At 37.7% G+C, this 22187-nt stretch overlaps 1 protein-coding gene across 1 annotated transcript; it reads left to right on the top strand.

Annotated features, from left to right (window-relative positions):
- The first annotated feature begins 1100 nt into the window (after positions 1-1100).
- NDUFA12 (NADH:ubiquinone oxidoreductase subunit A12) lies at positions 1101-20409 on the top strand. Its single transcript, XM_074271237.1, has 4 exons — positions 1101-1259; positions 7915-7997; positions 8795-8882; positions 20117-20409. The coding sequence occupies exons 1-4, from the start codon at positions 1174-1176 to the stop codon at positions 20295-20297; spliced, it is 438 nt and encodes a 145-aa protein (XP_074127338.1). The 5' UTR covers positions 1101-1173; the 3' UTR covers positions 20298-20409.
- The last annotated feature ends 1778 nt before the right edge of the window (positions 20410-22187 follow it).

Below are 22187 nucleotides of genomic sequence, written 5' to 3'. Positions count from 1 at the left end.
AATGGTCTTTCAATAATCAGGGACTGGGTCTGTTAGGATGAAGCCCACTCTCCCCAACAACCTCTTATATTCAAGAGGAGAGAATGCCCTCATTTGGGAGGGGATGTTGTAGACTAAGTGTTCTTATTGATAAATACTTTTTGTAAAAATAAATTAAATGTTGCTGTTCATCAATAGGGAGCATGCCCGATGGGGGCACATGAGCAATCTTATTAGAAACAGCCCCTGAAAGGAGAAGTAATCGACTGCCTCTTGGGCTCCCAACCTGACAATGCTAGCAGAAGTTCTAGAAATAGCTCTCAAGGGGTATATTCTAATATGTAAATGTCAGCTATTATTACTATTAATAAAAGTAATTGCCCATGAGTAATAATATTGCCCATGTTCACTAGCAAATAAATCTAAGATTTAAAAGCTCCTGGAGAATCTCTGCATTGCAACAAAGTTACTGCACATTTATCTGTGCACATGTACTCATTTGCTATAATGTAAACTACATCGCTACACACTTAGAAAGTGAGAAGCCTGGAGAAGCCAGGCTCAAATTTTGTTTGTGTTACAAATGTAACTTCTCTGAAATTCAATTTCCTGATGGGCAAAACATCCAGGTCCAGCTCAATCTTCTCTACCGTGTTTTCTAGCTCTTATGACTCCAAAGGATGACTTTCTACCTGGGTGATACCTATTCTGGGGATCTCAGTTTGCTTTTCGTTAAAATGAGGGAGTTAGATGACGTCCCTTTTCCTTCTAAACCTCGGGTCCAAAATTCTATCTATTATGAATTTGAACTTCCTCAGTTTCCTCATCTGGAAAACAAGAGAAATGGATTCTGAGGTCCCTTTCCCTTCAAGGTGTAAACAAGCAGCTATCCAGCGGAGGGGGGGTCTAAAGCCAGGGGAGGAGCCTCGAGGAGAGGGGTGGGGCCTATGCCCTGGCTCGCGCCTACTTGTGAATCTGGAGGCGGGGCAGGGAGAATCTGGAGGCGGGGCGGGGAGAATCTGGAGGCGGGGCGGGGAGAATCTGGAGGCGGGGCAGGGAGAATCTGGAGGCGGGGCAGGGAAACTCTCCGGGCGGAACCGTAGGGACTAGAGCGGCGGTTTCCGGCCGGGATTCCCCTCCCCCCCAGTGCACCGGGACTTCCGGTGAGGCGGCTCTGCGGCGGTGAGGGGCTGGATGGAGTACCTGCGGGTTTTGGGCCGGGGGTTTGGCCAGCTCAGAGGCCATGGAGGCGTCTTTGGCTACCTGCGCCAGCTCTTCAGGTGAGAGCGGGGCTGTGCCGGTGCCCGGGGCCAGAGGGGGCCAGAGTCACCTTGGGGCGTCCCCGAAGTCAAGGGCATGGCTGGAGGACGGGAGAGGACCACCTCCCTCAATCATACAGAGGGAGAAACTGAGGCCTAGGGTGGTCCTAGGTGCTCAGAGTTAGAGCTGGGAGGAACCTCAGGGCCATTTACTTTTTGCTCATTATACAGCTAGGGAAACTGAGGCACGAAGGAGACTGTGACTTGTGAACGTGAACGGAAGGAGGAGGGAGTGAACCGTAAGCTGGTAGGACCTCGGCGCCTCATTCGTTCCTCACAACTATGCCCTTTTTACAGATGAGGAAACTGAGGTCAGGAGAGATTGAGTAACTTTCCCAAAGTTACACAAGTAGTGAGAGCAGCTAAGTGGCTTAGTGGATACAGGGCTGGCCTGGAGTTTGGAAGACCTGAATTCAAATCCAGTTTCAGACACTTCTAGCCGGGTAACCCTGGGCTAAAACACTGTTTGCCTCAGTTTCCTCATCAATCAAATGAGCTGGAGAAGGAAATGGCAACCACCACTCTAGTATCCAGCATAGAAAACCCCAAATGGGGTTAGGGAGAACTGGATAGGACTGAATGGACACATAAGTAGTAACAGCACAGAATCCTTGAATTATGTCTTAAAGGAACCTCAGAAGCCATCTAATACTGCCCATTTATATAGGTGAGGAAACTGAGGCCCAGAAACTTCCTCAGATAGTGTAAGAACCAGTATTTAAATGCTATGTCCAGACATAGGGCTTATCATTTCCTTGATAATTTAATTTATTTTTGATAATTTAATTATTTAATATTTCCCCCAGTTACATTCAAAACTATTTTTTTTTACATTTGTCTTTAAAATTTTTGAGTTCTAAATTCTCTCCCTTATCTCCACCCGCAAAGAAACCACTTGTGAAGTTATGTAAAACATTTCCATAAAAGTGAAATTGTGAGAGAAACATAGCTCTCCTCCCCTGATGAAAATAAAAACCTTCAAGAAAATTTAAGTTAAAAAGAGAATGCTTCCATCCGTATTCAGATATAATCAGTTCCTTCTCTGGGTATGGATAGGATTTTTCATCAGAGTAGTTGTGGATGATTGTACTACTGAGAATATTAAAGTCATTCACAGCTGATCATCCCAGAATGTTGCTATTACTTTGTATACAGTAATTTCACTTTGCTTGAGTTCATGGAGGACTTTCCAGGTTTGTGATTTTTTTTTTTCTGAGAACAATCCTGCTCATCATTTCCCATAGAATAATAATTCCATCACAAACACATACCCCAGTTTATTGAACCATTCCCCAATTGATGTTCATCCTCTCGATTTCCAATTTTTTTTTTCCTTGCGAAGAAAGCTGCTATGAATATTTTTGTACATAATAGGTCATTATCCTTTTTTTAATATCTCTGCCTAGTGATGTTGTTAGATCAAAGGAATTTATAGCCCTTTGGGAATGCATCATGTTTTTTGATCATTTATCAATTGGGAAATGGCTCCTATTTTTTTTTTTTAAATTTGACTCAATTCCTTCTATGTTTGAGAAATGAGGCCTTGTCAAAGAAACTTGTTTCAAAATTCTTTTTACAATTACTATTGCTAATTCAGATAATTCTCCCCACGTTTATTCTCTTCTTTCACCCTGTCCCTCCTCAAGTATTTTGGTACTGATCACTCCCTCCTCCAATATGTCTTCTATTCCCCCTCTTCTCATATTTTCCCATTTCTTTCCTATTTTCCTGCAGGGTAAGATAGATTTCTATACCCCTATTGAGCATGTATTATCATTTCTTGAAAAACGGTATAATATATATGATCTAAGTTAAAATGCTGATTTTCTACATGGATGACATATATACACATACACAGAAGCATACATTTAGAGAGAATTATATAATTATATTTGCAGCATTATACATGTTGTATCTTACATAATACATTAGTAAAAGTGACTGACATTTTTCTAGTGCTTTTAGTTTTATAAAACACTTAACAGATATTATTCTGAATATTAAATATAGAACTAGAAGTCAGTAAGACTCAGGTTCCGAAAATCCAGCTTTAGACGTGTATTAGTTGTGTGACTTTAAGCAAGTCATTAAACCTCTTTTAGCCTTTTAGTTTTTAAAAAATAGCATTTGTTTTATAGGATGACTTTCTGGAAGGGAGAATGAGAGAGAGATCCTGGGGAAAACTTTGAGAATGTAAAGCATGAAAGACATCAACATAAACGTTTATTGTAAATAAATCTGAAACAGTACCTATCTCATAGAGTTGTTGGGAGAAAACAAATGAGATAATGTATGTCTAGTGCATTGCACACCTTAAAGCCCTAAGGAAATGGAGGTACCATCGTCTTTTTTAATATTATATTTTGTTTGTATTTCATCATAGCCTATGGGATAGTTGTTAGTATATCTGAAATTTTGGTTCTAACTATTGTGCTTACAAAGTGATGAGGCAAATGGTTTCAGAAGAAACTAGGAAGACTTAGATGAATTGTTATGAAGTGAAAAGAGCAGAACCAGATCATTATACACAATAACAGCAATGTTATAATGATGATTATATAATTATAGTAATTATAATTACTCTCATCAAGACATTTCTAAAGAATGCATGATAAAAAGTTCTGTCCACCTCCAGAGAAAGAGAGAAGTGATAGGTCCTGAATGCTAATTAAAAATATAATTTTTTTTAAAAACATATTTCTTTTGCCTTTTTTTGGCTCCATGCCTAATATAGAAATATATTTTGCGTGACTTTATATCTATAATTGATACATTTCTTGCTTTCCCAATGCTGGGAAGAGACTAGATAAAGGGAGATGATTTGGAACTCAAAATTTTTAAAAAGAATGTTAAAGTTTAAATTTTTTTTTAATTTTTGCATTCCAGTCACTCCTTTGATTAAAAAAAAAAAAAAGTTGTATTGATTCTTGTTTTTCATATCTTTATGCATTGCCTCAGCATTTCTCTCCCCTCTCCCTCTAAGAGTTATACACAGGCGAGTGGGGAGGGGGGGAGGGGAGAGAGTCTAAAAACAAAAAGAAGTCTGAAATGTAATACTTCACTTCTCTCATAGAAAAGGGTTGGATTTGGGTTGTCCATTTAAAATCTCCTTTTGAGATCTGCTTTGTCTTTATGAATTTTACTATATTCACCTGATTTTCATTTACATTGTTGCACACATTGTGGATCTTGTTTTCTTGACTATGCTTTTCACTCTACATCAGTTCATGTAGAGCATTTCATACTTCTCGTAGTCATTTCATTCATCATGTCTCATTGATCAGTAATAAGCCATAATTATATTTATTTGCCACCTATTGATTAGCTGTGTCCCGCTTGAAGGGCATCTACATTTCTTCCAATTCTTTTTTGTTTCTGTACAATGAACAGGGTGAGTTAATAGGTGTACTTTAACATTATTATTATTTGATTTAATACTTTGTCAAGAGAGCAACAGATAAGAGCATTTATCTTCAAGTGACTGCTTTGTAAGCACAGTTGATGTAATTATACCATTGGCTTATCTCTAAAGTTTCTTTCAGCTCTGAATATTAACATCCCTCTCAATGATTCTTTTAGGCTACAACTCTCTGCCCCCAACCCCCTCACTCTTGTCTCATGCCAGGAGTATAACTAGATGGCCACTGAGTCAGAGCACTATGTGTGAAACTGATCTCTGCTGTTTCCTTCCACCAGGCTTTGGCCTTTCATTTTCTTCTTTGTAAAATGTGGGTTTTAGATTCAGTGGTTTCTTCAAGTCCTGAAGCCGGTGTGCCAAAACTTGCCATAGACTTAAGGTCAAATGGTCTTTGGAAATGCTGTGTCATTTAGGAATGGTGAGAGTGACATATCCTTACAATCAGTGCCATGAGCAGCTATGATATCTTAGAAAAAACCCAGGGTTTGAATGTCACGTGGCACTGTGAGACAGTCACTTTCTTTTGCCAGCATTGTTTATTCATATGCATGAGAGGTGGCATCCAAAAGTCATGAATATTTAGTGATACTAAAACATTTCCTTGGAATTTATCTATTAGGTCTTCTGTATGTTCATTTCATCTCTGAACAAGAGCACCATGAATTTAGAGATTGTATCTTATCCCTCTCTCCTGCTGCATAATATTCTGCATTTTTTTTTCTCTAATTAGAACATAAGCTCCTTGAGGGCAAGGATTTCTTCTTTTTCTCTTGGATCTCCAGAACTTGATGCAAAACCTGTACATAAGCTTTTAATAAACACTTGATGAGTTTAATTGATTTGTTGAATTACTGAATTCATCTATGTAGTGACTATCTCCACTAACACTGAAGCCATTCCCCCTTTGACATAAGGTGACCATCCCTGAAAATTGGTGGTGAAAATATTCACTTAACCTGGAAACAACACGATTTTCTCTCTCTAGTCATAAGGTTTGGTTTTTGAATCACAGAAATCAAGTCCTGTTCATCTTTGGCACTTAATATTGGTTGTATCTCTGAGGTTCTTGCTCTTGGAGAGATAATGATGTTTGCATAAAACACAAAGTGCTATATCATATATTACCACATTAATTAGTAACCAAATATTCAAATTGACATTTTGTTTCAGTACCTTCATTTATTAACAGAGGAGGAAAATGAGATCCAAAGATGTGTGGTAATGTGCACCTAAGTTAGCATGGGTAATAATAATTATAGGAACTAGCCTACTGTGTTTGTTGGGCCCTCTGCTAAGTGCTTTACAGACCTTACCTTTACTCTCACAAAAACTCTGAGAAGCACATTTTACAGAGGAAAAAAATTAGCAAAGGCAGAGGTTGTGTCTAACTCAGGGTCCCTTAACCAGTAAGTGTCTGGGGCCTGAACAAAGGAATAAACTAAATAGAAGTCAGAAAATGAGAAGGAACCAGGTAATGGATCTTTGAAGAAAGAAATTGGCTTAGTGTTCACTTGGGTGAAAGACTCACCTTCCACTCAATAGATGAGGAGAATGTAGGTGGGAAGCTGTGTTGTATTTGGGGGGCCAGCGGTGTTGGTTTTTTATTGGGCAGTTCAACATTCAATTGTAGTTTAGATTTGTTCCATTTGGCTTCTGAGGGCAAAACTAGGGAGTAGTAAGTTTAAATTATGAAAATTAAGCTGGATTTAAAGAATATTCACTGGCAATTAGGGCTGTCCCAAAGCAGAATGATCTGCCTTGGGGAAGATAGTGGTTCTCCCCTCACCAGAGGACTTCAAATAAAGATCACTTGCTGGCTGTATTAGAGAGATAATTCCCATTTGTGTGTATTTTGTGGCCTCTGAGGTCTCTTCCACTCTTTCTGAATGTATTTAGGCCTGCATCCTTAACGTGGGCCCCATCTTTTTCAGTGTAGTTCTCTGCTGCCTATCATTTTAATGTGTGTGTATATATATAATGCTGTCAGCCTAGTGAGCAGGGACTTACTGCTCTGAAGTTTCGATGCTTAATATGGATATATATTAGCCTTGCATGAGTATGAATGGGGCACTAAAGGAAGTGGGGATATTAAGGGTCAGAGGAATCCAGCTGCTAGAAAACATTGCCTCCAGCCCTATTCCAGAAACTCTTTGGAGCTAGAAAGGGGCCTCTCTGACTAAGTACAGTAAATGCTGTTATCTTTTTTTTTTTTTTTTTTTTCTGAGGCAGGGGTTAAGTGACTTTCCCAGGGTCACTTCCTCGCTAAGAGGTATTAAGGTCACATTTGAACTCAAGTCTTCCTGAGGGCTGGAGCTGTATCCACTGTGCTACCTAGCTTCCCCTAAATGCTATTATGTTGCTAATGACCTCTTTTTCTGGGGTCTAGGAGAGGTAAATAATTGTCACAGGTAGTTTGAGGCAATTAGGGTTAACCCCAGACCTCCTGCCTCATGGAGCTGGACCTTTTCTACTGTACTGAACAGTTCTACTGAACGCTGTACACAGTAACATCAGTATTGTTCAATGAAGAATTGTGAATGACTTAGCTATTTATTCTCAGCAAAAAATAATTCACCTATACTCCCTCTGCTTTAGTTTTGGATTGTAGCCTTTTCAAGTTGAAGAACTGACCATTAGTGCGGTAGCCTATTTTGATTCCATGTTTGTCCTTATTGAAGGTATTTGACAACATGACTGAAAACATCATGCTAAAAAAAGTATGGGAGCAAACACACAGCCTTGTTTCCACTGTTTATCTCTGGAACCCAGGCAAGCATGCTATTACGCAACTGATGTACTATTCTGATGAATTCTGGGCAACCAAATTTTGATATAATTTTCCATAAGCCTTCCTGACTGACAGTATCTAAGACTATCTCAAAGGACTAATGATGAAGCATACTATTTGCTTTCAGAAAGAACTGATATTGTTTGAATACAGACTGAAGCATGCTATTTTTCACTTTCTTTTACAAAATGACTAATAGAGATATTTTACATGATTGCATATGTATAACCTATATCTGATTACTTGCCGTTTCAAAGAGAAAGGGATAGAATTTGGAACTCAGAACTTTAAAAAGAAAAGTTTAAAATTGTTTTAACATGTAATTGGGGAAGATATTAAGAAAAAATGAAGGGTCAAGTTTGACTTCACTTTGCACATAACTTAAAATATTTCTTTTTGGGAATTTGCAGGGTAAACGACGTGAGGGTTGGAACATTAGTAGGGGAAGACAAATATGGAAATAAATATTATGAAGACAACAAACAGTTTTTTGGTAAGTGAAATATCTAGTAAGGAAACTTAGAAATTAAAATTAGCACAATATGCGGTGTTAGAATTTTTATGGGCCTAGAGTTTTAAAATTTATGTCCAATATGTAAATTTCATATAAGCCAAATAATGCATGATGAAAAGTATGCTTGCTTATCATTGTCCTCTTCTTCATTATCTGTTTTTATTTGTGTGACAATTTCCAGCTTATAGAGGATCTTTACATCGCATTGGTCCTTACAATAACCCAGTAAATTAAAGGTGTTTTTATCTTATTTTACAGATGAGAAAACTGACCCTCAGGGAGTCTAAAAAAACTTGCCTGTAATATAGTTTTATTGTTTATGCTAAAAGGATGCCACCCTGGGAGTCTGATTATCCATTTTAGCATCAGTTCTATAGGAATGTGCGATTTGAATTGGTTTTGGGACTGTTTCCGTTAAATAGACCCAGCAAGGGGTGAGTCCTTTCTGCTCTCTCCTGCTGTGAGCCTGACCAAGGAAACAGACTTTGTCTTCTGCTCTTGACCTTCAGAGGCTAAGGGTGGTAAAGAAGGAAGAAAAGGGGGTGAAGTGTTAGGGGCAGGCTAATGCAGAGGCTCATGATTGAAGTGCTCAGAGTCTGGGGGCCAGTCTTACTAAAACAATAGCTATAGTGTTCCTTAGGAACAGATCTCTTCTAAGACTAGTAAGTATATTTGGCATTACAAGACTTGTTTATCTTTTTTGGTTTCCTAGAAGTATCCTTGTTGTTATTGTCTGCCCTCCGATCTGTCCAATGTTATTGTTTCTTTCCACTCAGGCCGACACCGATGGGTTATCTACACCACTGAAATGAATGGCAAAAATACCTTTTGGGATGTGGATGGAAGCATGGTGCCCCCTGAATGGTAAAGCAGAGACATATTTTATAAATATGTTATGTGTGCATGCTTATTTATTCTGCTGAGATTTATAGTGACTTTATTGACCAAAAGAAGCAATATAGTGAAATGGAAAGAACCATTGCAGCTCTGGGAGCCCATAAGCAGGGATGTCAGCCTGTTGTATACATAGGACAAGGAGATGTAGGAAAGGAGGAGGGGGCTCTCTCCCTGCTCCTGGTCTATGCACACAAGTGATTAATAAGTACTTAGGGACCTAATAGCTATTGGCCACTAATAGGATGTTATGAGTCAGTAGAAGAAGCTAAGAGACTGCCTGAAGGTCCTAAACGGCAGTGACCAGAGCTTGGTTTCCCAGATATTTTTCTACCTTTTGCCACATTCATAAATATTCTTAAATTTTACCTCTTACTCGATTGGCTAGTGGCTGACTTTTTTCTTCTGTGATGTAGATATTTGCAGAACTAAAACATTATTGAATCCCAGATTGTGTTGTTGTTGGGTTTTTTTTTTTGCTTTTTGTTTTTAGCAACTTCTTTATATTGATGATGTTTTTTCAGTATTGCATTGAATAAAATGATCTTATTTTTTCCTTGAAAGTTTATACTCTTTGAAGATTTAAACTCATCTTCCCATTGAATGGAATGCCTAATGTTGGTTGTTAACATCTGAGACCCCCAGTAGTCCCTCCTTCTGTACCTGGATCCGTTCACAGAAGGGCCCAGAGAGATTCATGGTCTCATCTGTCTGTACCTCTTCCTCTTGATTCCTTCCATACTACTCACACAAACTTATTTCTCTGCATCTCTTCAAGACTTCCTGCTCAGCCCAAAGCTAAGCCAGTTATCTGCAACTTCCCCTCCTCTCCCAGGGAGCCCTGCTTTCTGAGTTTTGCTGTTACACTTGGTGGCCTCAGTCTAGACTTGACACTTCAGAGTCCCCTTCAACCCTTCACCTGTTCAATACACTGAGTCCTTTTTTTTTTTTTTTTTTTTTTTAATAGTTTTTATTTACCAGATATATGCATGGGTAATTTTACAACATTGACAATTGCCAAACCTTTTGTTCTAATTTTTCCCCTCCTTCCTCCCTCTCCCAGATGGCAGGTTGATCAATACATGCTTAGTATGTTAAAATATAAATTAAACACAATATATGTATACATGTCCAAACAATTGTTTTGCTGTACAAAAAGAATCGGACTTTGAAATAGTGTACAATTAGCCTGTGAAGGAAATCCAAAATGCATACGGACAAAATTAAAGGGATTGGGAATTCTATGTAGTGGTTCATAGTCATCTCCCAGAATTCTTAGTCATAGTCAGTCATAGTCAGTCTCCCAGAATTCTTTTGCTGGTTCAGTTCATTACTGCTCTATTGGAACTGATTTGGTTCATCTCATTGTTGAAAATGGCCACATCCATCAGAATTGATTATCATATAGTATTGTCAACACACTGAGTTTTCAGACATAACATTCTCTTTCTAGTGTTTATGCCTTGGAAGGGCATTGCATTGTAAACTCTCTGTAAATCACCCCTCTCTCTCTCTTCACTCCTTCTGCTTGTATCACCTCCTCCCTGAGGTCTCCCCACCTCCATTTATTTTTGCTCTTTGTCTGTATCTCATATTGGTTGATAAATCTGGATAGAGTGAGCTTCTTTGTAGCAGGGACTCTTCACCAGTGTCTAACAATTAGTATATTGGCAAAAGAATGTCAATTGATCATTTATCAATTTTTTTAAAGCCATTGATTTAAGTTGTCTTTCAAGCTACAAGACAGGACCCCTTTAGCTTGTGTCATTTGTTAAGTGTCTAAATCAGTTATGTGTGAGACATCACAGTATTTCATAGCAATTTATGTTCTAAATCAGTATTTCTTAACCTGAGATCTGTGAATTTGGATGGAAAGAAAATGACATTTTTATTTTCACTAATCTCCTTTTTTATTATTATTATTATTTATTATTGAAGCTTCTTATTTTCAAAACATATTTATAGGTAATTTTCAACACTAGCCCTTAAAAATTTTTTCCCTCCCTCCCTCCCACCCATCTAACCCAGACAGCAAGTAATCCACTGTAAGTTAAACATGTACAATTCTTCTATACATATTTCCACAATCATCATGCTGCACAAGAAAAATAAGATCAAAAAGGAACAAAATGTAAACAAACAACAACAAAAAGAGATTTTCACTAATCTCTAACTGAAATTTAACACTTCTTTCAATTACTTAAAATCGTGATTCTGAGAAGGGGTCATTCCCCCAGGATCTATGTCACAAAAAAGGGTTCATCTCTGAGCTACATGGAATGTGACAAGATGAAAAACACTGAGAAAAATCAATAAGAAGTCTGTTCTTAGTATTAAATAAATTTAAAGTACTTCATATGTATAATTATATTCGGGCATTTCTACCTATACAAATCTCTCTGTTCCTTAGTAGATTATTTAAGGAATTGATGTGGCCTGATCATTTAACATGTTGTAGCAAGACCAAGCCTTCTAGGCTGGTCTTTGTGTGAACCCAGAGACCAGCTCAGTACCCAGATGTGGCACTTTGGCAGAGCCAGAAATGAGGCTTGAATGGTATGGCATTGAAGAAGTCGTGATCCCTTCTTGACTTAACTGAAACAGTAAAACAAGACTTTTGTGGCCTTAGTTAAGACCACTGATTTATAATTAAGCACATCGAAGCACCACTTTTTGTAATTAGAAGTGCTTGGAACAGCCAAGATCAGGTGATCCCTTAGTTTTTTCCAGTGCAGAGCTTGCTTGTCTCCACATGGTGGCATCTTCTTTTTACTTTCAACTCACTGGTCTCTTCTCTTAAACCTGTAGCCAAGATCTTTTGTTTTTTATCTTTGTGCCATTGGCAGAATTATAGCAATACATAATCTAGGCTGAGGAAAACTTTTAGATTAATATCAAACCTATGTAGGATGTTGAGCATCTTGCTTATCTCCTTTTATAACTGACTTAATATGGCAAGGCAATTCGTCCTACAAGAGTAATCCAATATAAGGGATTATAACATATTCTTAGAACAGCCAGAAATGATTGACTTTTATAGGTAACATGGCAATTAGGAATCCCGGAATTTTACTTCTCCAAAATTACCTTCTGGATATACTCTGGACAGGAGTTCTTACTCTTTTTGTTGCATCGTAGACTGCTTTGGTGCTCTGGTGAAGTCTGTACAGTCCTCCTCACCTTATGAGTGTTCCCATATTCATAGTGGAAGGGTATGCAATATTTGAGTTAGAGAGTAGTGAAAGTAAAGATTCATAGGTCTCCTGCACAAAAAGTCCCAGCAACCCAGATTAAGAATCTCTATTCTAACAGAAGAATGTTTCATAGAACTTATCCATGGAGATTTTTTCCCCTCTCATTTTGTGTTTAATATTTGGCATTTAAAAATAGGTAGGTGCTATTGGCCCCATTCTACAGATAAGGAAATGGAGGGCTCAGAGTTTAATTCCATTGTTCATAATCACACATTTAGCAATGTGTGGCTGGACTGAATCCCAGGCTTCCTTGTTCCTGATCCAGCATACTCCACTAGGTCAGGCTACTTCTCACTAAGAACTCACAAATATGGAAGATGCAAGTCCCTGCCTATTAGAAATTTACTGTGTACATGGAGAAAGATGTAAAGCTAAATATATAGAGAAAATTGCATCATAATATAAAAGGTGTATGTGATTGTAAGATGCACACGTTATAGGTTTATATATAATTATAATTACATAATTAGTGATTAGCCCACATAGTAGATTGTATTCTTTCAAATAGGAGGAAGAGATTAGGGTGACTCAAGATAGTTGGAGAGGTTTCCTGGAGGAAGTTTGAATTTAACTGAGGATGGATGGATGGATGGATGGATGGATGGGATTTTAGGAGACAGAAAGAAGGGAGAAGAGGAAGGTCACTTTAGGTGGTAAATATATAATATAAAAATTTTCAGGATATGTATATGCTTTTTAAAGGAAACATATCATTGGATCATAGGATTTACACCTGAAAGAAGACTCTGATCATTTGATTTAAACACCTCAGATTATAACTGAGGAAACAGGCCAACACAGGTAGTGATGGGCAGGTAGCGATTTGTCAAGCCCTCTCCCTCCAAATCTAGCAGATATTAAGCAGAGATTTCAAAATATTTTTCACTCTGTTGGGCAAAGCTCTTAGAAAAGATATGCTTTAAGTAGAATTTTGAAGCCTTGAATTGTGTTTGTGTGTGTGTCTGTGTGTCTGTAGTCACCTACAGCTAATTTAATTTAAAACTATTACTTATTTGCTTTTGACATTCATTCATTCATCAGTTTCTCTCCAATCTGGCATAAATTCTGGACTGAATTTACCACTAACTTTCTCATTTTTATAATATAACCTGTTCCTCAACATGGCCCCAGTTGCAGATTTCCAAGAAGCTCATTCAGAAATTGTTTGAAATAGTGTGTTGCCAAGTTGGTGTCAAATAGAATTCTCTTGAATTTCTGTTCCAAAGTGTATGAATATTAAGATTTCGTTCAGATGTCTACCAGGCATATTTTGAAGTAGGTTCTCTTGTATTACAAAGTGTTACTCTTGCTAATTTATAATCTATCTTTCATAGAATAATTTCAAAAATAATTTGCAACCAGCTGACAGAGTTGTTATAGTTTTCCCTGCTAAATTATTTTGCTAATTCTTATGCAATGTTTGTTTCTTAGATTTCTTTTTTTTTTTTTTTTTTGTTTTTCAAAAGCATGTCAGTTTACGCTGATGCTTCCAGCTTATGTGATTTAATTATTGGAAAATTCCAAACCTGGACTTTGAAGATAAGTCTGTTTGATAACTGGTGGTGAATGAGGAAGTATGTTTGATTCCACCACTCCGAACTCTTTTTCCTTTTCACAATTTATCAGAGTTGTAGTACATGCTGGGCACAATTACTCATGGAAAAATTTGAAGTCTTCTAGATAAAAACACATTTTGAAACCTTTCTGACAAAACCTTAGTGAATCATACTGTGCAATGGAATGGATGTTGAGAACTTTCCCATGTAGACAGCTCTTTTCTTCCTTTGTGCCTTGCTGCCATTAAAACATCTGATTTTTTTTTTTTTTTTTTTTTTTTTTTAGAAGGAATAATGGTAGGTCTGAGTTTGCCTTTTTGGTGATGGTTTGAGTGGAGTGAAATTGAGTTATAAATAAAGAGAGCCTATTTGTGTCCTCAAAATAAATGACAAATAACTTGGAAGCAGCCTCTGAGGTTGTTTTGCACAATAAGAAGCATTTTAATAAGAGTATTTTTTAAAATTCCATAATATTTTCTTTTCTAGTCCTTCAGAAAGAATTCCTTCCTTTGACTGCTGATTTATCTTTAGTTTCTGTCTTTTGATCTCACCAGTGAGGGTTAAATTCAAATCTTGCAATATAAACTTCATGTGTGGAGGGATGCTGATTGAGACCAATTAAAATAATTTGGCTACTTATGTTTAATAATGTTCAGAAAGGGAAGGATGTTGTCAAGTTCAGTATTTTCTAAGCAGGTGGTATTCTAATTGTGAATCCTTAAATACTTTTATGAGATTTGTTTATATTTCTTTTGTTTCAACAGACCTACTTCAAATTGAGCTATTTGTTCTTTGCTTAAATGCTCATCTCTTATGTCCTTTTTTGGATAAGATTAAACTTTAACTAGTCATGGAAAGAATTCATGGAGTATATTTCTCCAAATTTAGAAAGTGGATATTCTGGGTTGCCCTTTTATTTATTCAGGACAGAAGGTGATGGAGAGGTTTTGCCATCCCAAGTATCACAAAAACAAAGCTCTGATTTCCATCATCATCTTGGATTTGAACTTTGTCTTGATTTTGTTCTTTTGTGCCCCAACTCCCTCTATGATGTTGTTGCATGTGAAAAATTTTAAAATAGATTGTCCTCTTTCCTAAGTCTGTGAGAAAAGTTGGAAAAGGAAAGCTCACTACAGAGACAAGAGATGAAAATTCTTTCTACCCTGTAAAAAGCTTCTTAAACTTCTGGATATATCATGATCTCGGAATGGGCACTAACCCTGTGATGTCATTGGTCTAGCCTCAGAACTTTGAGTGAGGAAATTCTCTACCAGAGCAAGTTAGCACTGGTTAGCTTACTTTCTTAGAGAGTTATCTAGTGTACCAAGAAATCAGATAAGTTAATTTCTCAGGACCATCCAACTACTAAATGTCAGAAATAGGACTTTATTGCAAACCTTTCTAGCTTTGTAATCAGTTCTTTATCTGCTTTGACAGATACCTACATATGTATGTGTGTGTGTTTATGCATGTATATGTATAGTGATGCACTGCTATCTTAGGTAGCCCATTCAAGTTTGAGATTACTATAATTGTTTGGGTTTTTTTTTTAATTTGTTTTTTCTTTTTAAACACTTTTTTAAATTTTGAGTTCCAAATTCTTTCCCTCCCTACCATCCCATTCCTCACCTATTACAGTGTGACACCCATTATATATGTGAAATCATAATTGCCATAATTGTTAGGAAGTTCACTGTTGTAGATTTCATGGTTCTATCAGGAATCAATAATTTTCCTCTTCTTTTGGGGCATATATGTGATGAGGGGTACCTGGTTTGTTAGACAGATAGATCAGGGAAATATCATGGATCTAATATTCTTAGATTTCAGCAACATTTACTTTTTGACTTAAGTTATCTATTTGTAAAAGATGGAAAAATGCAAGCTATGCTAGGTGATAGATTGGATAATCAGTTCAGTTCAGAACTGTTTGAATAACTAGACCTAAAAGTGAGAGATTGGACAGAGTTTTCTTGTGGATGGCCCCAATAATTTGCCGTTGACGGTTTTGTGATGAATTTTTTCCAAGGGTAAACTTGTTATGCTTAAATTTGCAGAGACAAAAAGCTGGGAGATAACTAACATATCATAGAAGAGTTAGGTTCTGAAAAGAGGATTGATTGCTCTTGACAGGATAGAGTGATAGACTGAATAAAATAAAGTAACACTTAATTCCCATTACATGTAAAGCTCAACTATTGGATTTAAAAAAATCTTCCCACAGTTGCATTATGGCCCTGCATAGTTTTCTTCCCCAGTTAGACCCACCTGTAGGACCAGGAGCCCTAAGAATGATAGCTTTCTCATCCCACTACCCTGCCCCAGCTGCTGTGTCTGCTTCCAGCCTGGCTTTCCCAATGGTTACCTGGGGATATGGCCCCCAAGGAGAAGGAAGTAGCACTCTCTCCCAGCTGCCTCCAGGATGCACAGGCCATCCCAGCTGAAGCTGGAACAACCCCCTTGCCCAGGGGAGACAAAAGAGGCAGCACATGCCAGTTCCCTTTTCCTAGCTCTTCCTGCTTTGATCCACCTAACATACTGGAACAGAACGAAAATATTGATCTCATTTTTATAGATGAGGAAACTGAGGCTGAGAGGTCACTTGACTGAAATTATGGCCTTCAAGATCTTCTGACTCCAAATCTTGCTTCCTTTCCACTTTTCACAGTTGCTTTCTGAAGGAAACAACACTTGAGCTGCCATTTGATCTGTGAAGATCAAATGAGATTGTGCATTTAAAAGCTCTGTAAACTGTACAGACATATACAGGTATTGTTAGTAAACAAATGAAAACCCAACTTATTCTCTTTTTTGCAGCTTTTGTTTTAATAGTGTTTATAATTGAGAGCAATATCTCCTAGTTACAACATAAGACATATTATTTAGAACTTGATCATTTTTTAAAAAATAATCTTTTATCCTTCCACTGACTTTGATCAATTAAATGTATAGTTTAATGCTGAGAAGATCCATGGAATAGTTAAGGGCTCTACATGATGTTGACAGATCACATATTAAAATGTGAATGGAGGTCAATTCCATGGAAATCTCCAGAGTTTTGGACGGTGGTTAACAGCAATAGAACTTTTATTTTTATAGCACAATTTGCTTCTATCAGTAATCCAATCCCATGATACTTTTTTTGCACTGTTTGTCTATGTCTTAGTCATTGTTGTATACAATAGCATATGCATAAATGGACTAGCTCAGTATGAAGAAACTCATCCCATATCTGTGGCTCACAAGGAGACAGGAAATTTAGGCAATTTTCTTTTCAAGAAGAAAAATCAACTATAGCAATGGTTGATTCTGTCAGGAGAAAAAGAAAGTGTGGCAAAATAATCTGGTATTGTTCTCTATGTTAATCACATTCATGAGAATGTTAACCATAGCCTGCTAACCATTGGAAAGCAGATAGTTCATCTGGGAAAAAAAATTTTTTTAAATTATAACTAGATATTCTGAACTCTGAATTTCTTCATTATAATGAAATTCCTGTGTAGTCCATTCTTTCCAGCTGTTAGACAAATTAGGAATAGGTTGCTTCTGGAGGTAGTAGAGACCTTCTAATTAATAAAGGCTTGCTATGGGTGCTGTAGGAGAGGATTCTATCAATACTCGGGGATAAACTCTGTTTGTCTCTGGCAGGCATTGTTCAGTCCTAAGCATAGAAAAGACAAAATAAAAAATAGCCCACTTTTAAGAAGTGGGCTAAGGGATGCTTTTGATTTCTATAGCTTATTATTACTCCAAACTACAAAGGAAGTTTCCAACATCCACATCCCAATTAGGTAGTTGTGCCATAATTTAATTCTTTTTTTTCAAAGTGGTTTTTTTATTGCCTTTTTTTGTTTCATGTTATCTAGATTTCTTCCTGTATCTTTCCCCTTCCCAACTTCCCAAAAAATCATCTCTGATAAGAAGGATTTTTTTTTTAATATGAAGAAAGGTGGGAACCTCAAAACTGGTTACTTCATTGAAAAAAATTATATGCAGTGCTGTATATCTGTGTGCCTTCCATCTTTGCAGAGGAATTGGGAGAGATGCCATCTTATATCTCATTTTAAGGCCAAGCCTATTTTGTATTATTTTGCAGCATTCATTCTTGACTGTTTTGTGGTAGTTGTACTTTTTTATTTATGTAACTATATATATGTAATATATACACACACATATGCGTACATACATATATATGCATATATTATGTACATTTTTTGTTTTTGCTTCCCTTTGTATCAGTTAATGTAAATTATTTTATACTTCTCTCATCACATTCTTTGTTTCTTACAGAACAGTAGTATTCCCTTACATTCCCATTACATTAACATAGTTTGTTAAACTATTCCCCAGGAGTGGGCTTTTCATTACAAAAGAGTGCTGCTATAAATATTTAGGTGTGTATAGAGGCTTTCTTTTTGTCAGTGATCTTTTGCCTAGCAAGATATTTATCTTGCATTGGAATCTCTGGGTCTAAGGGAGGGTAGACATTTTAGCCCTTTATTTGCATGCATGATTTAATTCTTTATGGAAAAAATGCCGCTGTTCATCTTTTTTTATGTAATGACAAATGTTTTAATTCAGAAATTTTAGCCTCAGAAAGGACTGGAGAGTCTACAGTTTTAAGAAGTGTGTCTTGCATTTCTTGTTTAAACAATAAAAATGTTGAAAAACCTGTGGTTTCCTTAAACATTGCACTTACGCAAATATGCATGCTTTTGACCCATACTGTTTGTTTAAACAAAAGAGATGCAAGACATACTTTTTAAAACTGTTGACTCTGGAGTCCTTTCTGAGGCTAAAATTTCTGCAAACACAAATTGCATCTTATGTGGTGCACTATCAAACGATGATCAACCAAATGCTGAGTTCCATGTAATTTTCAGTTTGGCTGCTTCTTTGACTTCTCATTGTAGTTATTAAGCTTTTAATCTCTGGAGTCTTTATGACTGGAAATTTTTGAAGGATACTGTAACTGGATCTTATTTATTTATTAATATGATGAAAACTGGTTTTTTAAAAGTGAAGCCTCAAAGTAGGAGGAAAAGATTCTATTTTGCTCTTAACTTTACGGGCCATGGATGCTGTGGGTGCTCCTGAGCCTGGTGCTGCCTGGCCCTGGCTGGGCTGGAAGGCTCTCTTTTCTGAGAGAGGCCCTTCCTGGGCTCAATATCCAAGTGATGTTCTGCTAAACAGCTTATTGCGGGGTTCTTCACCATCATTAGGTCTCGGGGGCTTGAGTCTTCCTTTCTAACTCCATAACCTTTCTTGCTCCCCATTCCCCTTCTTTCTGCCCCCTCTCCCATCCCCAAGCTCTGCCCCTCGTTGTCTCTGCGTGGATGCTTCTAACAATCCCAGCTCCTGTTCTTTTTGCAGGCTCTCTCTTCCCTTATCCACCTTCTTAGTGTCCAAAAAAACCTTTCTAGAGCCCAGACACATCTGACCACAGGTCATTCTCCTGCTCAGAGACCTTCAGGAAGCCCAGAGTCTTTGGCCTGGAATTTGAGGACTCCAGTCAGCTTCTAGCCAAGCTCTTCACTTTTATTCACATTGTTCCTTTCCATGTATTCGGTGCAGGATGAACTGCTCCCTGACCTTGAATCTGTTTTCCACATTGATATTCCTCTCTGGTTCTTCTCTTATGCTAAGGCACCTTCTTTTCTTACTTCTTATAATCATCACTTTCTTTCTGAGCTCTGAGTGGGTCTGAAGCTGCCAATTGACAAATGCCTGTGTTGTGGAACTTCTGTTGTGGAACATTAGTGGTTTCCCAGCAGGGAACAGCGGTCCAGAGAAGTCTAAAGGACTTCTTAAGCAGCCATGCCACTAATTTCAGACTTAGAACTTTTGTGGCATCTGGGGAGAACTGCTTCCTTGTTGCTGAACCCATCAAGTGATGTCACTTATGCACATATAATTGTAGCAGACCCAGACCCAAAAAGGCAAGAAAGACAAAACTGTCTTAAAACCTCCCAGCCTTTTGGAGATAAGTGAATAGACATATATAAAAATATCTTCAAGGACATAATCTAATCTACCCCTGCAGTAGTGCCGGCTCCCACAAGCAACCTTTTTTTCTCTCTACAGATGTCATGTGTTCTTCTATCCAGTCCCAGCTGAAAAAAACTCCCCTTTTCAAATTTTCCTACAATGCTTAACTTTTTCCCCTTTATCCCTGCTGCCCTTTAGTTTATGTCCATGCCATATCCTGCCAGTAGATTATAGGAATCTTTAGGGCAAGAATTTTGTCATTTTTTTTTTCACATTTGCTTTAGAAGTTTTTAATGCTGAGTGTCAGATCCCTCCCAAAAGACAGATTGATCTCCTTTTTAAAAGGCAGCTTTGACCATGCCTGAGTCCTTCTTGTTTACTGACCGTTGTTCACTCTTAACCTTAGGCATCGTTGGCTCCACTGCATGACTGATGACCCTCCCACAACTGTCCCTCCTGTATCTCGGAAGTTCATCTGGAAGAACCATAAATTCAATGTGAGCGGCACTCCCGAGCAGTATGTTCCCTATTCCACTACACGGAAGAAGATTCAGGAATGGGTCCCACCTGCCACCCCTTACAAATAGACCCTACCAAAAGGAGAAGATCCATCTCTTGTGGACCCACACCTGTGTGGGGTGTCTATATAAATTGTACATTAAAATCCTTTAATAAAGTTGTATTGTGTCTTTAGATCCATATTGACGTTCTCAAAGTTTCTTCTCATGAAGCAAAGCATAGCTACTGAAGTTTTCCAAGGCTGCCTGATGACTGTGCACTTGGTTGTAGCCTTCTCTGTGCCTCGGCTCCAGGTACAAGGATAGTTTGAAATACTATAGCAGCCCTCTTCACAGGTAAGGGCACCCTGTTAACTACTCCTTCTATAAACACCACTTAGAAAAAAGTGCCTCACTGCCCTTGGCGCTGGAGTGAGCTCATCTGGTAAGCAACAGGCTTAATAACCTCACTAAAAGCGCAGCATCTGTCCTATAATAAAACAAAAGCAATACATTTTAAAATTTCATAAAACAAAAGCCCATTGGGAAATAACAGCAGGCATCAGTCATAAAAATGAATAAGTAAAAAACCCAAAGAGAAGCAGTCAGCATCTTTCAAGAGAAAAAATATATTAATTATTTTCAATATTGTACGTTAGTGACTCCAAATAGATTGATGGGTATTTCTGGTGTTTATAATTGTATGTGTGGTGAGGTTGTGAGTTCTGACAAATTTATATCATTGCTCTGAATGCTTCTCCTTAGGAGAAATGCTGTATTTTTAGTGAAAAATATATGGAATATCACGAGGTGCCATTGTCCCAAAATATACAGTAAGTCCATCCACATTTGTGGCAGCTATAATCCTAGAAAATTATATAGAAGTGTTTGTGTTTGCAAATAAAATGAGGTCACCATGTTCTTTCATTCAGCATTCATTAAATACCTGCTGTTTTCAGTGCCTAGCACTTAATAGGTTCTTAATAAATGCTTGTTGGCTGACTGTACTGTGCTAGGTCTTGGGGCTATAAAATCAAAAGTAAAAACAACTTTTATTCTCAAGGAAGAAATTTTATTAAGGGAGATAATACATTCATGTAGAAAATAGATATATAGCTAGCTTGATAGAAAGACATGTATAAGTAAAGGAACCACTGGAGTTCATTGAGTAGGATGGGATGTAACATGGTCAGATAATTAGTTTAGGACAATAATTTTTTTTTATTTTTTGATAACTTTTTATTTACTGTACATATGCATGGGTAATTTTTTACAACATTATCCCTTGCACTCACTTCTGTTCCGACTTTTCCTTTCCCTCCCTCCATCCCCTCCCCTAGATGGCAGGCAGTCTTATGTTGCGTGCTGTCGTCTCTAGAAGCTGCTGGATCGCTCTCTGGGAAGAGATCTGCTGTGTCTACTCAAATCTCTCCGTCAGATTCTTCTTCCTGTAGTGAACCGTTGTCTCCAGGCAGTTGCTGTTAACTCTTGTCCTTAGAAGTGACTTCCCTTCCTGCAGAGAGCTCCGTCAGGCCTGATGTAATGCAGAGAGTCTTCTTCTATCTCTGAGAGTCCTCTTTTATTCTCCCAGAGAATGGGCGTGGGATAATGCAAGGGCTTCTGGGAAGAACCACCCCAGCCAATGAGCTTTCCCCCTCTATCAAGTCAACCTGAGTTCTCACCTTGTAATTGTCCAGAAAACCTCAGTTCTCACTTAGTAATCCTAACAGTCTTATACATGTTAATTATAGTATATCCTAGATACAATATATGTGTGCAGAACCGAATTTCTTGTTACACAGGAAGAATTGGATTCAGAAGGTAAAAATAACCTGGGAAGAAAAACAAAAATGCAGGTAGTTTACACTTACTTCCTAGTGTTCCTTCTCTGAGTGTAGCTGATTCTGTCCAGACTTGATCAATTGGAACTGAATTAGATTTTCTCTTTGTGGAGAATATCCAATTTCATCAGAATACATA

This window comes from Sminthopsis crassicaudata, chromosome 5 (assembly GCF_048593235.1).
Source record: "Sminthopsis crassicaudata isolate SCR6 chromosome 5, ASM4859323v1, whole genome shotgun sequence".
NCBI classification, from domain to species: domain Eukaryota; kingdom Metazoa; phylum Chordata; class Mammalia; order Dasyuromorphia; family Dasyuridae; genus Sminthopsis; species Sminthopsis crassicaudata.
The sequence above is the reverse complement of the archived record's forward strand: the minus strand, read 5'-3'. Positions and strand labels throughout refer to the sequence as shown.

Excerpts from the sequence above, each read along its gene's own strand:
- NDUFA12 (XM_074271237.1), top strand. The coding sequence starts at position 1,174 with ATGGAGTACCTGCGGGTTTTGGGCCGGGGGTTTGGCCAGCTCAGAGGC. Across the intron at positions 1,260-7,914 it reads TACCTGCGCCAGCTCTTCAG|GGTAAACGACGTGAGGGTTG; the intron begins GTGAGAGCGGGG and ends GGGAATTTGCAG. Across the intron at positions 7,998-8,794 it reads AGACAACAAACAGTTTTTTG|GCCGACACCGATGGGTTATC; the intron begins GTAAGTGAAATA and ends CTTTCCACTCAG.